General features: G+C 50.4%; 2 protein-coding genes across 3 annotated transcripts; both read left to right on the top strand.

Annotated features, from left to right (window-relative positions):
- Positions 1–1954: 1954 nt before the first annotated feature.
- On the top strand, positions 1955–4076 carry Mia (MIA SH3 domain containing). The gene is made up of 4 exons (XM_036180044.1): positions 1955–2847; positions 2933–3066; positions 3486–3596; positions 3925–4076. Exons 1-4 carry the CDS (start codon positions 2721–2723, stop codon positions 3946–3948), a joined length of 396 nt encoding a protein of 131 aa, XP_036035937.1. The 5' UTR covers positions 1955–2720; the 3' UTR covers positions 3949–4076.
- A 733-nt stretch (positions 4077–4809) lies between these two features.
- Rab4b (RAB4B, member RAS oncogene family) lies at positions 4810–15850 on the top strand. 2 transcript variants are annotated; one of them, XM_036179977.1, is made up of 8 exons: positions 4811–5016; positions 6963–7043; positions 7305–7419; positions 10143–10205; positions 10295–10449; positions 11407–11502; positions 11597–11727; positions 15468–15850. In XM_036179977.1, the coding sequence occupies exons 1-7, from the start codon at positions 5001–5003 to the stop codon at positions 11710–11712; spliced, it is 642 nt and encodes a 213-aa protein (XP_036035870.1). In that variant the 5' UTR covers positions 4811–5000; the 3' UTR covers positions 11713–11727; positions 15468–15850. The 2 variants fall into 2 exon arrangements, with proteins under 2 accessions (XP_036035880.1, XP_036035870.1); XM_036179987.1 differs by lacking the exon at positions 10143–10205 and having other exon boundaries at positions 4810–5016.
- Positions 15851–16301: the final 451 nt, after the last annotated feature.

Below are 16301 nucleotides of genomic sequence, written 5' to 3'. Positions count from 1 at the left end.
TATCTAATACATCGGCATTTCAATAAATTGGGTTTGGGGAAATGGAATTGTTTCTACAATGTGAGAATATGGTGAATGGAACTAGCTGTGTAGATTGGGCTGGCCTTGAACTGACAGATCTGCCAGCCTCAGTCTCTGCCTCCTGAGTGCTGGGATTATAGTTCCCTATATCAGAAGTTTTTGTTTGTTTTTAATTTTAGGTTTATTTTACTTTTCGTGCACGAATGTTTTGCCTTCATATATGTATAGGCACCACCTGTAAGCCTGGTGCTCACAGAGGTCAGGAGATGGGGCCAGATCCCTTGGAACTGGAGTTATGGATGGTTATGAGCCACCATGTGAGTGTTAGGAACTTAATGTGGATCCTCTGCAAGAGCAGCAGTGCTCGTAACCTCTGAGGATTTTTTGCGACTGTTGACTTAGAAGGCACCGTATAACAGGATGACCTCGAATGTCTATCCTCTTACCCATGTGGCTAATGCTGTGTGGATGGACCCCAGGGCCTCGTGGATACCAGGCTAAGGGTTCTACCGACTGAGCTATGTCCCCAGCCCCTTATTTCTTATTGGTTGTCTCCCAGAGGCCTTCAGACTTCCATTCCTTGATGAATCTTAACAGTGTTTAGATTTGAAACTAGTGTTTACAGTGAAATATCGACTGCATGAAGAAACACTTTCATGTTTTAAATTGGGAATTCAAACATAAAGACAACATGCTGTCATGTTCTCTGCTACCAGTTTCACTTCCCAGCTTGGGACCAAAGCTTTTCAAGTAAATCTCCATAACTTAAGCTCTTAATTCACACTGATCTTACTGTTTTTATTTTTGTGGTGTTGGACATTGAACCATGGCTTTGTGCATACATACCATCCCCCCTTTATCATATAAATGATAAATTGTCATACATTATTTTTTGCACTGGGAATTACACCCATGACTAGCAGGCCCCGAACCCTATCTCAGTTACTGTTCTATTGCTGTGAGAGACACCATGACCAAAGCAATTGAAAAAGAAAGCATTTATTCCATGCAGCGGTGGCACACGCTTTTAATCCCAGCACTCGGGAGGCAGAGCCAGGAGGATCTCTGTGAGTTCGAGGCCAGCCTGGTCTACAGAGTGAGATCCAGGACAGGAACCAAAACTACACAGAGAAACCCTGTCTCCAAAAACAAAAAGAAACAAACAAACAAACAAAGGCATTTACTTGGGGGTTGCTTACAGTTTAAGAGGATTAATTAGCTCATAGCCATTATGTTGGAGATCCTGGCAATAGGCCGGCATGGTGCTGGAGCTTACAACTCATCTGCAAGATGGAGACAGAGAGAGCTGGGTTTTTTGAAATTCCAGTGACACATGCAGGCTATCCCTGGAAATCCTTCCTAAACAGTCCACCCACCAACCGGGACGCAGACACTCAACTACATTAACCTATAGGGACCATTCTCATCCAAGCTGCCACAACCATTAAGGAATATGACTGCATCATTGTGAGGTCACTAAACACGTACCTTGGCCTATGGTCCCTTTTTTATGGTCCCCTTTTATCTGTTAATGTGCTATGAGGGCCATGTCAGGTCAGATAACAGTGATGCTTGGAGACTTCAAGACAAATCTTCCTCCCTGGCTCAGTTACCTTGGACACATGTTCCTTAACTTTATATACTTCAATCCTTAATGAACTGGGTTTGTCGTAGCCCCTCCTGAGGAAATGAAGGCTATCCCTAAGGAAAAAATATATGCTTAATTCTAACCCTGAATGGAGGTGCATGTCTTATCCTGCACTGGGGAGGCAGAGGCAGCTGGATCTCTTGTAATTTTGAGGCCAGCCTGATCTATATAGGGAGTTCCAGACCAGCCAGGACTACGTAGTAGAACTTTGTCTCAAAAAAGAGTAGGCTGGAATGAGGGACGGCTCAGCAGTCAAGAGCAGAGCACTGGCTGCTCTTCCAGACGTCCCAGGTTTAATTCCCAGCACCACATGGTGGTTTACAACCGTCTTTAGCTCCAGTTCCAAAAGATCCAACACCGTCTTCTGACCTTCAAGGGTACCAGGCACACACGCAGTAAAAACACTCATACTCACTAAAACAAACAACCCAACCAGTACCAACACTTGATGGATGTTCTTGGCTTTCATTGCTGCCTTCGCAGATGAGGGAGGGAATTGAGGCTAGAATAGCTTTGCTCGTGCCTTCCACTGAGGAAGGAGCCTGGGAAGATGCAGTGAGCCAGGTGGGCCAGTGCCTAGCCTGAGGCTGGGACATTCAGTGTTTGCTCAGTACCTGGGACCAGGCTGTGGCTGCTAATCAAAGAACTGCCTTGTTCTCAGACTATTCAGCACAGGAAATTCCAAGGTGGTTTTCTATGCTGGCCTCTCTAGTTTGGTCTCTGGAGGGTCCGGGTACCTAAAATGACTCGAAGAAGGAACCAGATAATCCAGCCTGCCTATCTGGGTCTCTGATTATTGAGGGGGTGGCTGCTACTTGGAGTGGCCTGGGTTGCTTTGGGCTCAAGTGGGCATTTTCTTTGGCCCATAGCCCTTACCCTGTCTCTGAAATGGTTCTGGCGGAATAACTACCTTGGGGAGTGGGTGGGGGGGTGTAATTTGGTTTGGGGCGGAGACAGGATTGTGAACACAGTTTTCCTTGTGACTCAGCACGGAGGGTGGAGGGCAGGAGGAGACTCGAGACCCCATTCCTACCTTGGTCATTCTTGGTCCATGATGGTGTGGTCCCCGGTGCTCGTTGGTGTCATCTTCCTGTCTGTTTTCCCAGGGCCTAGCAGGGCTGATCGAGACATGCCCAAGCTGGCTGACTGGAAGCTGTGTGCGGATGAGGAATGCAGCCGTAAGACTCAGGGAAGAAGGGCAGGGGGCTGAGGGCTTGGACTGCCGGTCTGTGTTGAAGTTGCTGTTGTTGCTTTCTCCTCTAGACCCTATTTCCATGGCTGTGGCTGTTCAGGACTACGTCGCCCCTGATTGCCGCTTCTTGACCATATACAGGGGCCAAGTGGTGTATGTCTTCTCCAAGCTGAAGGGCCGTGGGCGGCTTTTCTGGGGAGGCAGCGTAAGTCTTCAGAGTGTTAGAGGGAAGAGTATGGGGGATGGGGTATATATATATATATCCTGTTTTCCATCTGAAGGGAAAATTTGGTGGGAGGGGAAAACAGATTTGAGGGATAAGGACATTTTGTCACTTACTGCATTTTTACTTTAGCAATTACAGGGCAGCTTGGGTCCAAGCTCTTCCAGGCCTCAGGTACAACAGTGAACAATCCCTTTCAATTCTAATGGGTGAAGGCAGGCAACCAGCATGCCATCAAAAGTGCCAGCAAACATGCCATTGTAAGGATTAGTTACAGTAGCTACATCCTAGCCATGAGCAAATGACATTTAAGCTGAGATTCAGAGAAGATTGTGCACTGGAGTTAGCAGGTGTGAGTGCCATATTTTTTTCCCCAAATGGACTTATAAGTTCTTCTCCAGGTTCAGGGAGATTACTATGGAGACCTGGCTGCCCGCCTGGGCTATTTCCCCAGTAGCATTGTTCGAGAGGACCTGACTCTGAAACCTGCCAAAATTGATGTGAAGACAGATGTGAGTGTCTCGGGGTGGAGGTGGGAGTGGGAGGGTAAGGGCTTCTTCATTTTCTCATTGTAAATGAGAAGTCATTACTTTTTTTTTTCTTGAGACAGATTATGTACCCAGGCTGGCCTCCCAATCACTAGCCTTCAGCTTCAGCCTCCTGAGGGCTGCTTCGTTTTCAGGCATGTGTCACCAGGCCCTGTTCAATTGGGAAATGCAGAGGTTACAGGGCTCGAGGCTAGTTTCGTTATTTCTGTGAGGCCAAACCTGGTCCTTGCAGCTACAGCTATGTGATCATCGGTTTTCTATCTACTGTTTTTTCCTTTTCTCTTTTTTTCAGAAATGGGATTTCTACTGCCAGTGAGCTCAACCTGCTGTTGCCCCTGCTGTTTACCTTCTCGACTTTATGCAAATACAATAGCCAACTGCAAACTGTCTCTCGTTTTTTGAGGTTGGGAGGACATGTGCAAAGAAAACATTGAGGTTCCTGAAGCTAGCCAATCAGTGCCCTAAATGTGGTAACGTCAGTGGTTGCTAGGCAGGGTTTCACTGTTGTAAGCCCTTTGCTCCAAACTGGGTAAGGTCTGGGGCCACAAGCAAGGTAATAAACTAAACAGTACAATATATGTATACTTTCCGCCCTCTAGAAGGCGTTAACTATTGGTAATGAGCCAGCTGGATCCTGAAGAGGGCATAGATCGTACAACAGACGTTTTCCTTCTTTTTTTGGAGACAGGGTCTCATTGTGTAGCCCTGGCTGGCATGGAACTCACTATGTAGACCAGGCTGGCCTCGAACTCATAGATATGTACCTGCCTCTGCCCCCGCCCCGCACCATGCCCAACCAGCAGAGGTTTCATTGCAGATGGGGAGCAATGTGAGCGTGCCATCCCGGCTTTCATCCTTCCTGCCTGTGGGGTTAGAAATCGCACCCAGGAGCTTGAGATCCGCTTTTCCAACTCTGTCCACCCTGCCCTTGCCACTTCTTGGCATTCGTGTCCCCACCCCCAGGTCCACGTCTAACCAATCCGGAGTCTCGTCTCTGTGCCCAGAATCCTGACCAAATCCGTTCCTCCGCCGGGCGCAGCCCCTCTGGTTCCGCCCCCTCTCACTTGCTTCACCAATCGTTCGGCTAGGCCACGCCCCTTTCGACTCGGCCCCTTTCGCGCCACCAATCTGCGCCGTCCGTCCCGCCCACTGTCTGCCGAGTCCGCCAATCCCGGCCTTGGGCAAGCGTGGCCTGGTATCCGCAGCTCTGGAGGCTCGCGCGGGAGTGGGGGGTGAAGGCGGAAGTGGCGGCGCCGGGTCCGGGAGTGGAAAGGAGCTGAGGCTGCAGCCCGAGTGGAGCGGCTGCCAGCCGAGGAGCAGGCGCGGCCGCGGCGCCATATTGCGGCCCTCAGCGGTCGCCACCAAGCCATGGCCGAGACCTACGGTGAGGCTGCTGGGTCGAAGCGGGGGGGCTGGGACCGTAGAGGATGCGGATGTGGAAGTGGGGCGGGGCTTTCTGATCAGGGGGCGGGGTCTGCCGCGATGAGGGGCAGGGCTAAGTGGGTCTGGGGCTGAGCTTAATCGATTTGGGTGGAGCTTGGGAGACCGCTGTGTGAGTTATAAAGATTTAGGGCGGGATTTGAGGGAGCCAGTGATAGTAGATTAGGGTAGGGGGTAGGCCTCAAGGAGGGAAGCAAGTCTTCCTGGGCGGAGCGTGAGTGAATAGGGCGGGGCTGACGGTGAATGGCTAGGGTCGGGCTTTATGGAGTAGAGAGAGAACCTCGCACAGATGCTGTGAGCTCTGCACATCCTGTGGGGCTGATCTGGTTTGAGAGGTCTGGAGTGATGTACTGGAGTTAGATTTGAAACTTAGCGTCAAAGGATGCGGCTTAAGTTTGAGGATAGTGGCCAAGGGTTCAGGGCAGAGGATAGGGAGAAGAGGTTCAGGGTTGGAAAATCAATATGAATGTACAGTATCATGTGCGTGGACGGAGGTCCGAGGACAGTAAAGAATCAGAGACAGCTGCATTCATTCAACACATATAGAAAAGCCAAAAAACCTAGTGCAAAGACCCTGAGGAGGGAACCAGTTTAGGTAAATAGGCTAAATGTCAGAGGCCTTGACAGAGTGAATGAGAGGGTTGTAGGAGGTGGAGAGGAGTGGAGGCCAGATTTATTCAAGGTTGAAATGACTTTAAAATTCATCAGTTAAGGTCTTGTATTGTAGAGACCTTTAGTTCCACCTAGCTGTGTGGCCTTGGGCAAGTCGATTAACCTTTCTGACTTCATTATTTTTTATTTTTTTGGAGACGCCTTTCCTGGAACTCGCTTTGGAGACCAAGCTGGCCTCAAACTCACAAAGATCCACCTGCCTCTGCCTCCCGAGTGCTAGGATTAAAGGCGTGCGCCACCAACGCCCCACCTGACCTCATTCTCTTTTTTTTTTTTAAATATTTTTTTTATGATTTATTTAGTTATTTATTACATATACAGGATGTTTGACTGCAGGCCAGAAGAGGGCACCAGATTTCATTGCAGACAGTTGTGAGCCACCATGTGGTTGCTGGGAATTGAACTCAGGACCTCTGGAAGAGCATTCGGTGCTCTTAACCAACTGAGCCATCTCTCCAGCTCTGACCTCATTCTTTTACTCTGGAAAGTAGGGGTACTTAATATACTTCCCTCTTTAGATCTTTATTTGGGATTAAATGAGCTGTCAACATACATAATGATCTTTAGGACTGTGTTGGGCATATATATGGTAAGCACTATGTAAGAATAATCTTGTGTCTATAATCCTCACATTTGGGAGACTGAGGCAAGAGGACTGCTTCAAGTTAGAAGTCTGCCTGGACTACAGAGTAATACTCTTAAAGTGAAAAAAGAAAGAAAAGTGGAATATACTGGAACATTCTGTAATCTTAGTAGTGAGGAGGCTTGAGGCAGGAGGATTGGGATTCAGGGCCAGATAGTGTTGCACAATGAGTCCTTGACTAGGAGAAGAAAAAAGGAAGGAATACAGTGTATGGCGGCATATAACTGTAATCCCAGCATTCCTTTAGAAGCTGAGGCAGGAGGATTGCTTGGAGTTTGAGGACAGCTAGGTCAGTCTGGAATACATAGTGAAACTTTGTTTCAATCAATAATAATAATAATAATAAATAATGAGTAAAAGATTCATTTGGGTTGTGGGTTAATATGGAAAAACACTTGCTTAACATGCAGGATGCCCCGAATCCTATCTGCAGCACTGTAGATGTTTTACTGTTTGTTATGTATGGCTATTTCTGCTTTTGTGTGCATCTTTCCTTCTGACTTCCTATTTTTCCTCTTATTCCCTGTGCCGTTCTTTCCCTATGGGTATCCTTGATCTTGGCACCATCTGCTCAGACTTCCTCTTCAAATTCCTGGTGATTGGCAGTGCTGGAACTGGCAAATCATGTCTCCTCCATCAGTTCATTGAGAATAAGTGTGAGTTTCTGGCAATACCCCGGAACTGTGGATGTGGCCGTGGTGTGGGTCAGTGGGCAGTAGGTGGGGTAGGTAGCAGGTACCGTTGGTATAAAGCTACTGCTATAGGTTTGCCTCTGGCCTTGGTGGATGGGTGGTCTTTGCTAAGTTCTCTGCCAACTCAGCAGTGAGAATTGGGTTGCAGAAAGGGAGGCGGAGGCCTGCAGGATGGGGGAATTCCAGGAGCCCCTGCACTGCCTCCTCTTCCCCTTCCACTCCCAGTCAAACAGGACTCCAACCACACCATCGGCGTGGAGTTTGGATCCAGGGTGGTCAACGTTGGGGGGAAGACTGTGAAGCTACAGATTTGGGACACTGCTGGCCAGGAGCGGTTTCGGTAGGTGGCCTGGGTTCCCAAGGAGGGGAGAGGGGAGGGCAAGGTGTGTAGAGTCCCTCAGGGATGAAATAAGACCAGGGAGACGCTGAGAGGGCAGGGTAGGCAGATGGAGAGAAACAGGAGCTCTGTTCACAGGGGGCATATATCTGATGAGAAAGGAAGTTCTGGAGAAAAAAAGGCTAAATGTGGTGGATCAGGTCTGCAATCCCAAACACACAGTCTGCTGAAGCAGGCGGACTGTGTGAGTTGGAGGCCAGTCTGGGCTAAAGTGAAAAATGAAAGAAGGAATAGAATTGTAGCCCAGAGGGAGAGCACTAGCCCAAGTAGTGTAAGACCCTGGGTTTGATTCCCAATTCAGAAGAGACGAAGAGGGAGAAAAGGGAAGCTTGGCATGTGGTAGTGCTCAGAGCTAGAGCCCCTGCCTAGAGTCCCTCAGTGAGGGGCTGGGGTGTGGCTCAGTGGTAGAGCCCCTGCCTAGAATCCCCCAGTGAGGGGCTGGGGTGTGGTCAGTGGTGGAGCCCCTGCCTAGAATCCCCCAGTGAGGGGCTGGGGTGTGGTCAGTGGTAGACCCCTGCCTAGAGTTCCCCAGTGAGGGGCTGGGGTGTGGCTCAGTGGTAGAGCCCCTGCCTAGAATCCCCCAGTGAGGGGCTGGGGTGTGGTCAGTGGTGGAGCCCCTGCCTAGAATCCCCCAGTGAGGGGCTGGGGTGTGGTCAGTGGTAGACCCCTGCCTAGAGTTCCCCAGTGAGGGGCTGGGGTGTGGCTCAGTGGTAGAGCCCCTGCCTAGAATCCCCCAGTGAGGGGCTGGGGTGTGGCTCAGTGGTAGAGCCCCTGCCTAGAATCCCCCAGTGAGAGGCTGGGGTGTGGCTCAGTGGTAGAGCCCCTGCCTAGAATCCCCCAGTGAGGGGCTGGGGTGTGGTCAGTGGTAGACCCCTGCCTAGAGTTCCCCAGTGAGGGGCTGGGGTGTGGCTCAGTGGTAGACCCCTGCCTAGAGTTCCCCAGTGAGGGGCTGGGGTGTGGTCAGTGGTGGAGCCCCTGCCTAGAGTCCCCCAGACCTCTTGTCTAGCTTGTGCAAGACCTTTGGTGCCATCCCCAGGACCAGGAAGAAGAAAAAATAAATAAAAGGCTTAAGGGTGTGAATAAGGAGTAGAATTTTATCTTTCTAATTAGTTAATTAATTAAATGTCCATATTTGTATGCCTAAGTATAGGTATGTGTACTCTATGTGTGCCGGAACCCCCAGAGATCAGGTCCCGTAGGGCTGGAACTATAGGTAGTTGTGAACTGCCATTTGGGTTCTGAGTACGGAACACATATCCTCTGCAAGAGCAGTAAGCCTTATTAACCAACTGCTGAGCCACTCTCCAGCCCTGAGGAGTAGTGTTTGAAGAGGGCAGACACTGAAACCTGAAGGAGCTACAGCCCCAGGAGGAAGGAGAGACATAGACAGAGAGATGAAGGGGGAATCAAGGCGAGAATGGGCGCGGAAAGAGCAGGTCAGAAGCAGAGAGGTTTAGGAAGGTTGGACAGCTGGAGTTGAGGAGATAGAGGTGAGTATTGCAGAGAGTGGGATGTGTGTAGGCTGGGGCACCTAGTAGGTCTGCAAAAACAGACACTCGGAGAGTGAGAAACAGGAAGAGCAGGAGGGTGGGAGACAGAGAGAGAATAGTTAGCCCATGGAGAATCTAGCCTCAGCACTTAGCGGCTGCTGGTTAACTCATGTGTAGATTGACTATGTGAGGTGTGTAGAACCCAGAGGCAGAGAGAGGGTGAAGGAGGCCAGCGTGTGACATGGCTTGGGTTTGCAGTAAGTGCATGCATTCCAGAGGGATCCAAATTGGTGACAAAGGGAGCTGGCCACCCGGGAAAAGGGGGCCTGCAGCAGACAGCAGGGAGGAACAAGTAGAAGCTGAATAGCACTTGGCCAGGACAGGCAGGTGGGCGATGCTGAGAAAGTGCTGACTGACTCACGGAAGGAAGGAATGAGGGAAGGCTGCAGTGAACATGGGAGAGACAGTGAGAAAGACTGACAGACAAGAAAGAAAACTAAGGGAATTATGGAAAATTATGCTGGTGTGGTGGTAGATGCCTGTAATTTCAGTTCCTTGAAAGGCTAAGGCAGCAGGATTGCAAGTTCATGACATGATCTTGTGAGATGGCTCAGTGGGTAAGAAGTGCTTGCTGCCTACCTGAGGACCTGAGTTTGAGCTCAGGAGAGCACCACTTCCTACAGGAGTCCTCTGACCTTCACACATGTGGTGTGCTACATGTACGCCCACCCACACCTACATAAAAGAAATAATGAAATAGGAAAGTTCCAGGCTTGCCTGGGATACAGTGGATTTGGAGTCAGCCTCGCTATGTTAGCATGACACAGTTGATTTAAACTAACATCAAGGGTTGGAGTGTAGCTCTGTGTAGACCACTACCTAGCGTGTGCCAGGCCCTAGCTCCAGTCCTAAGTACCCTGGGTGTGATGTCTGAGGCAGGGGAGTTGGTTTAATAGTGAAGCAGGTGGGCTGCCTAGTCAGTTTCAGGCCAGCTTGGCTAGAGAGTGAGACTGTCTAGAGATAGAGAAACTGTATCTCAAGAAGATTAAGGTCAGGTTTTAGGGGATGGACCAATAGAAAAGGGGGCCTCCGAACCATTAGCCTCTCTCCACAGAGGGGGGCAATCCCGGGGCAGATCCCAGCCTTGGGGGTGACTGGGTCCCCCTGGCCTCACAGGTCGGTGACGCGGAGTTATTACCGAGGGGCAGCTGGAGCCCTGCTGGTGTACGACATCACCAGGTGGGTGCAGGGTCTTGGTGGCACGGGAGAGGCTGGGCATGAATGGTTCTCCTCCTGCGCTGCCTCCCTCTTCTGTCTGTCCTTCACAGCCGAGAGACATACAACTCACTAGCTGCATGGCTGACTGATGCCCGAACACTGGCTAGCCCCAACATCGTGGTCATCCTCTGCGGCAACAAGAAGGACCTGGATCCTGAGCGTGAGGTTACTTTCCTGGAGGCCTCCCGCTTTGCCCAGGAGAATGGTGAGGGCTGTGCTGTGGACCAGGGGATGGGTGGAGGGATGGACCCGTCCACTGTGGCCCATGTGCCTCTTAGCTTTTGGTGGATGGCCGTCCCTTAAACATGGAGCTTCAGCAGGCCTGCTTTAACTCAAAGCCCTGAGTCGTGTGACTGCTGTGGTATTCAGGTTCAGCTAGAAAGAAGATGAGCAGTGTGCTGGCCGCAGGAACTGCCATCACACCCTTAGCTCCTCCTGGTACAAGGTAGCTGCTGTAAATGTCCTCCACAACGGGACGTAGCATAAAGCAGTGGTTTAAGGCGGCTGCTGCAAACTCAAGCGGCAATTGAGGTGGATGCCTTTGTGAGTAAAGGCTAGCTTCAGACACACTATTGCCCAGGCTGACCCAGTGCTCCTGACCATCTGTGTTATCTCTGCCACCACTAGGATTGTAGAGAGTATACAAGCATACCCTATTCATGACCTCTTGGTTTTCAGACTCCCAGTTTTAGAAGAGGTTTTGCTGCCAGGCAGATGTAGGTTTGAATCTTTGTAACTTCAGTGTGAAGCCCTGTCATGTGACCTCTGGGTAGCTGAGGTGGGCTTGGGGCTGTGCTCAGTGAGTCCGGGGACACTGATTAAACTCATGAGGCTCATGGTGCGGTGGTAGAGGCTGGGAGGCAGACCCATTTGTTGACAGTGACATCAGAAAGAAGTCACTGCCAGCACAGGGGAGGCACAGGGGGCCCTTGGAGTGCAGAGGAGTCTCCTGACTCAGCTGGGTCATCAGGGAGGGCTCTGGGGAAGGGCACGGGGGCTGAGTTGGGAAGGGAGAGCTGGGTGAGTGTCTAAGTAGGAAGGCACCATTCCCCCAGAGGACAATGCACACAGGGACCGAGGTAAGGACAAGCATGGACAGAACTTTTGAGAAACCCAGAGTTGGAGTAGAGGGTGGGAACTGACAGAGGCCCTGCCCCACCAGAGCTGATGTTCCTGGAGACCAGCGCTCTCACGGGTGAGAATGTGGAAGAAGCTTTTCTGAAGTGTGCACGCACCATCCTCAACAAGATCGATTCAGGTGAGGCCTACCTGCTCCGAGTGAGAGGTGGGGGTTGGGGGTTGGGGCGTGTGCTGGGCTCTGAGGAACACTTTTGGCTTTTCCCCTCCCACAGGTGAACTAGACCCCGAGAGGATGGGCTCAGGCATTCAGTATGGTGATGTGTCCCTTCGCCAGCTGCGGCAGCCTCGCAGCGCCCAGGCCGTGGCCCCTCAGCCCTGTGGCTGCTGAGACCTGCAGAGCCAGGTGGGATGCTGGGGGCTCCGGAGGCAAGAGGGCTTTCTGTATTGGGTGGGGCAGGGCCCAGAACAGCCATCGAGACTTGGAAAACGTGACAAGAAAAACAGTGACAAAGAAAGACTCAAAAGTCCATGAACCGAAGGAGCCACCTTCCCAGCCCCAGGGAATCCATGGGCCCTCTGCACCCCAGACCTCTGCCAGCCTCAGCCTGCACTTGACCCTTCATTCATGGTTCTCACTGGTGTGATGGACCTCTGTTGTGTTAAGCTCTGGTGAAGCCTCTAGGGAGACAGCAGTAGGTAAAACAGACCAAAACCAAACAAACAATAATTCTTGTTTGCATGGTGCCTACATTGCCTTGGGAGAAGACACATCATAGATGGGATACTTACATAAATTATATAGTCCTTAGGGGGCAAAGAGTGTGGAGAAAAACATTCTGATAAGGTGGATAGGATGCAGATTGCACTTTTAAACAGGACATCCAAGAAGGTGACAATTTAAGTGAAAACCCAGAGCAGGGGCGTCAAAGAGGGAAGGTGAAAAAAAGTACATGCAGAGGCCCTGGCGTAGGATCATGCATGGTGTGGCCAAGGAGGCCAGTGAGGCTGGAGTGGGGTATGTGCGTGCACTAGAGTACCGCATGGGGTTGGGGAGCTGGCTAAAAAGTACCTAGGGCTCTGGGGAGGTCTCTCATTTATACCCTGGATGCTACAGGAGCCAGAGGGGACAACTGAGAGGAGGAGAGGGAGAGGGCTAGACTCAGCATCACAGGAATCCTCTGTGAAGGAGCTGCTGGGGACTGGTGTGAGGATGAGGTGGAGGACTAGAGATGTAGTTCAAGTGATAGAGTGCTTGCCTAGTGTGCGTGCATACGGAGGCTTCCATACAGAACACCTGATCGTGGGAGTGAGTTGGAGGCCAGCCTGGGATACATAAGACCCTGTTGGGGATAGAGAGAGAGATAGGCTTACAGCCTAGGGACAAGTAGGGGGGTCACTGAGAAGTGACTAGGTTCTCTCTTCCCTAATCTCTCTCTCTCCAGTCTTGGACCCTTTTGTGGCAGTTAGTGGCTCCGGCTAAAGCTCAGATCCATCCATGTCCCATTTTGAGAACCATCCATGGCTCCTGGGGTCCATGGGACTCTGCTGAAGCTGCTGAGCCTGGTGCTTGACCCTCTGCAGGGCCTGGGCCCTGTCACCTTGCCCCCAGAGGCTCTTAGACATTTCCCTGCTCCTTTGAAAGTTCTTTGTTTCTTTGGGTCTTTCTTTCCAGGCCATGTTTTTTTTCCCTCTTTTCCCCTGGTAGCCTTCTCTTCCCAGAAGCCTTGTTGGTTTTTCCATGCATGGTCCAGACTCCTTGGCAGACATGCAGGACCCTACAGGGTTTGACCCCTTCCTCACCTCAGTGATGATGGGTGTCCTTGCTAATTCTCCCTCTATACTTCAGGAAGCCCAGTCCCCTCCCCTCCCAGCCACTGGCAGGCCCAGGATAGCTGTGGGGAAAATCCTTAGGCTTGGATCTGTTTTGCAGGTAGAGCCAGCATTGTTTTTTTCTTTGATTTTTTAAAATTGCATGTGCATTGGTATTTTGCCTGCATGTATGTCTGTGTGGAGGGTGTCAGGTCCCCTAGAACTGAGTTGCAGACAATTGTGAGCTACCGTGTGTTTGGTGAGAATTGAACCTGGGTCCTTGGAGGCAGCCGGTGCTCTTAACCACTGAGCCATCTCTCCAGTCTAGACCAGCATGGTTCTTGATGCCTTTGGGATTTGAAGGAGAGAAGTCGGGGGTGAGCCCTTTAGACAGCGTTCTTCCTTCTTGCTGGTCTGAGCCTGTTTGCTGACCCTGAGTCTGTAGAATGGGGTCAGTCATAGTCCCTCAGGGGTGTGGAGGAGATTGACTTGTGTTTAGAGCAGAGCCTAACATTTGCTGAAAGCCCAAGGGCTGTTCCTTGCTGTCCTTCTTACCCATCCTAAAGACTCTGGGAGAGCATGTGGACTGGCTGTGTAGCTCAGTAGTAGGGCGCTTCCCTCACATGCGGGTGGCCTTCTCGGGTGCAGTCCCCAGCACCACAGAAAGTAACAAAGCACAGCAAAGCAAAGGAACGTTGGCAGGTGTCTCGGGAATTAGCAGTCTTTTCCACAGTTTGTCCCCAGTGTAACCAGTGAGTGTACAGAATCCGTTGACCACTCTGTCATATATTTATCTAACGTAGTCATACCTACAGAGACTCAACTATTTTTCAACCCCTTCGGTGTGTTTATTTTTCTTTTTCGGGGGATGGGGGTCTTGCTGTGCAGCTCAGGCTAATGTGGAACTCTCGATGTAGCCTAGGACAGCCGCAGACTTGTATTAGTCTTCTTGCCTTAAGTGCTAAGAGTCTAAGTTGGTGCCGCCATGCCTGCTTACCAATAAGTCTTTCATTGTTTTCGAGACAGGGCCTCTCTACACAGCCCCGGCTGCCCTGGAACTCACTCTGTAGACCAGACTGGCCTTGAACTCACAGAGATCCACCTGCTTCTGCCTCTCTAGGGCTGGAACCAAAAGTGTGCGACCATATCTGGCTTGATATTTTCTTTTATTCAAAAAAATTTATAAAAAAAACAAAAAGTACATCGCCCCTACATACCCTTTCCTCTTCTTAAAACAAAAACAAAAACAAAACCTGTGAGACATAGCCTAGGCTGGCCTCAGACTTAATTATGTAGTAGTCCAGGGTGACCTCATATTGCTGATCCTTTGGCTTTTACCTCCCAAGGGCTGGAATTACAGTACCCAACTCCATTTATGGGGTGCTGAGGATGGATGGAACCCAGGGCCACATGCAGCCTAGGCAAGCAATACCAGCTGAGCCATATTTTTCTTTCTTCTTCTTCTTCTTTTTGAGACTACATAGCACAGGCTTGTAACTTGAAGCCTTTAATTTACTTCCTGAGTGCTGGGATTATAGGTGTGAACCACCACACCCTCTGATTTTACTTCATTTAGACAAAAAGTTAGTCTGGGCCTACCAATACTACCCTCTCTGGAAATAGTGCACATTAGAATAAGGTGGGAATGTTTACAACATCCTGATGCTAGCATTTACGTCAGATAATTTCTAGAGACGTCTAGGTAATGTAAGCAGTCGAAGCAATAACCACTACTCTATTCTATCTCTCCAGTCTGAGAAGCATGGGAATGAGGCTTAGCCTGGACCATTAGGGATAAAAAGGACATAGACATTTATAAACGCGGGACATGTATTTAGTTTATGATTTGTGGGTTTTTTTTTTTGTTGTTGTTTGTTTGTTTCTGTTTTGTGTGGGTTTTTGTTTGTTTGTTTTGAGACAGGGCTTCTCTGTGTAGCCCTGGCTGTCCTGGAACTCACTCTGTAGACCAAGCTGGCCTCGAACTCACAGAGATCCGTCTGCCTCTGCCTCCCGAGTGCTGGGATTAAAGGCGTGCGCCACCACCGCCCGGCGTGTTTTGTGTTTTTGAGACAGGACCTCACTTTGTAGCTGAGGTTGGCCTCAAACTCACCATCCTCCTGCTTCTATCTCTTGAGTCCTGGCAAGGGTCGTGGTTGTTAGATATTGAAATGGGCATAGCAATCTGAGGCAGAGGGGCAGCAAAGTCAGACAGTGCATAGACTGGGAGAATAAAGGGTACAGGCAGACAAGTCATGCAGATACCTAGTAATGAGACAAGAGGTTCCAGCTAGACAAACCCAGGACCCTCTGGGTCATAATACCCTTCTCTTTCAGCTCACCTGTTCTCCTGGACCAGCTCTGTCGAAGGCTAGGGGGGCCCAGATCCAGGCCCCAAGTGGCTAGGCCCCAATCTGTCCCAGCCCCAGAAAAGCTACCCCATCACCCATCCCCCTTCCCTGGCCTAGTGGGGTCTGGCTTTGGGGCAAGATTGAGCCACACGGGAAGGGGGGAACCCATACCTGCTGCTGTTTCCTCAGACTTGGCTAACTCTATTCCTCCTGAGCCCCTAACCATACCTGAAGAACTCCCAAAGCTTGAGACCAGGGCCATTTGGCCCCAACTTCCTGCCTGGCCCTGCTGTTGCAAGTCTGTTATTTATTACCTGGAGGCCTGCTCCATCCCGTCCTGGTCCTCCATAAAGCATTGTTTACACCTGTGTTTTTGCCTCTGTCATTCTGAGATGAGGAGAGAGAAGAGGTCCTTGATGGAAATGCTGTGAGTGGGGCTTTGCATGAGGAACCATGTTTCCGGTGGGACTCGGTTTGTGGATATATTGGGGGTGCACACATACTCATTGAGGCCAGGGTTTATCATTGTGCATCTGTCTTTTCTTTGGTTTTCCCTACACCCCACCCTCTTTTCTTTTGACACAGGGCCTTGTTATATATAGCCCAGACTAACCTGGAGCTGAAGTCTCCCTGCATTAACCTCCCACATGTTGGGGTTACACGTGTGTCCATGCCCAGCTTGTGTATATACTTCATGGTAGTGCACAATCGATCAAAGCTGGTGTGTGCAGCAATGACATCTTGTGTGTGAGTCTTTCCAGGATTCCTGTATGGGGCAGTGTCAGTAGGGACATGGGATGCTGTGGCACATGAATGGTCT

This window comes from Onychomys torridus, chromosome 1 (genome assembly GCF_903995425.1).
Source record: "Onychomys torridus chromosome 1, mOncTor1.1, whole genome shotgun sequence".
Lineage (NCBI taxonomy): Eukaryota > Metazoa > Chordata > Mammalia > Rodentia > Cricetidae > Onychomys > Onychomys torridus.
Note: the sequence above shows the minus strand (reverse complement) of the source record. Positions and strands in the feature narration are given on the sequence as shown.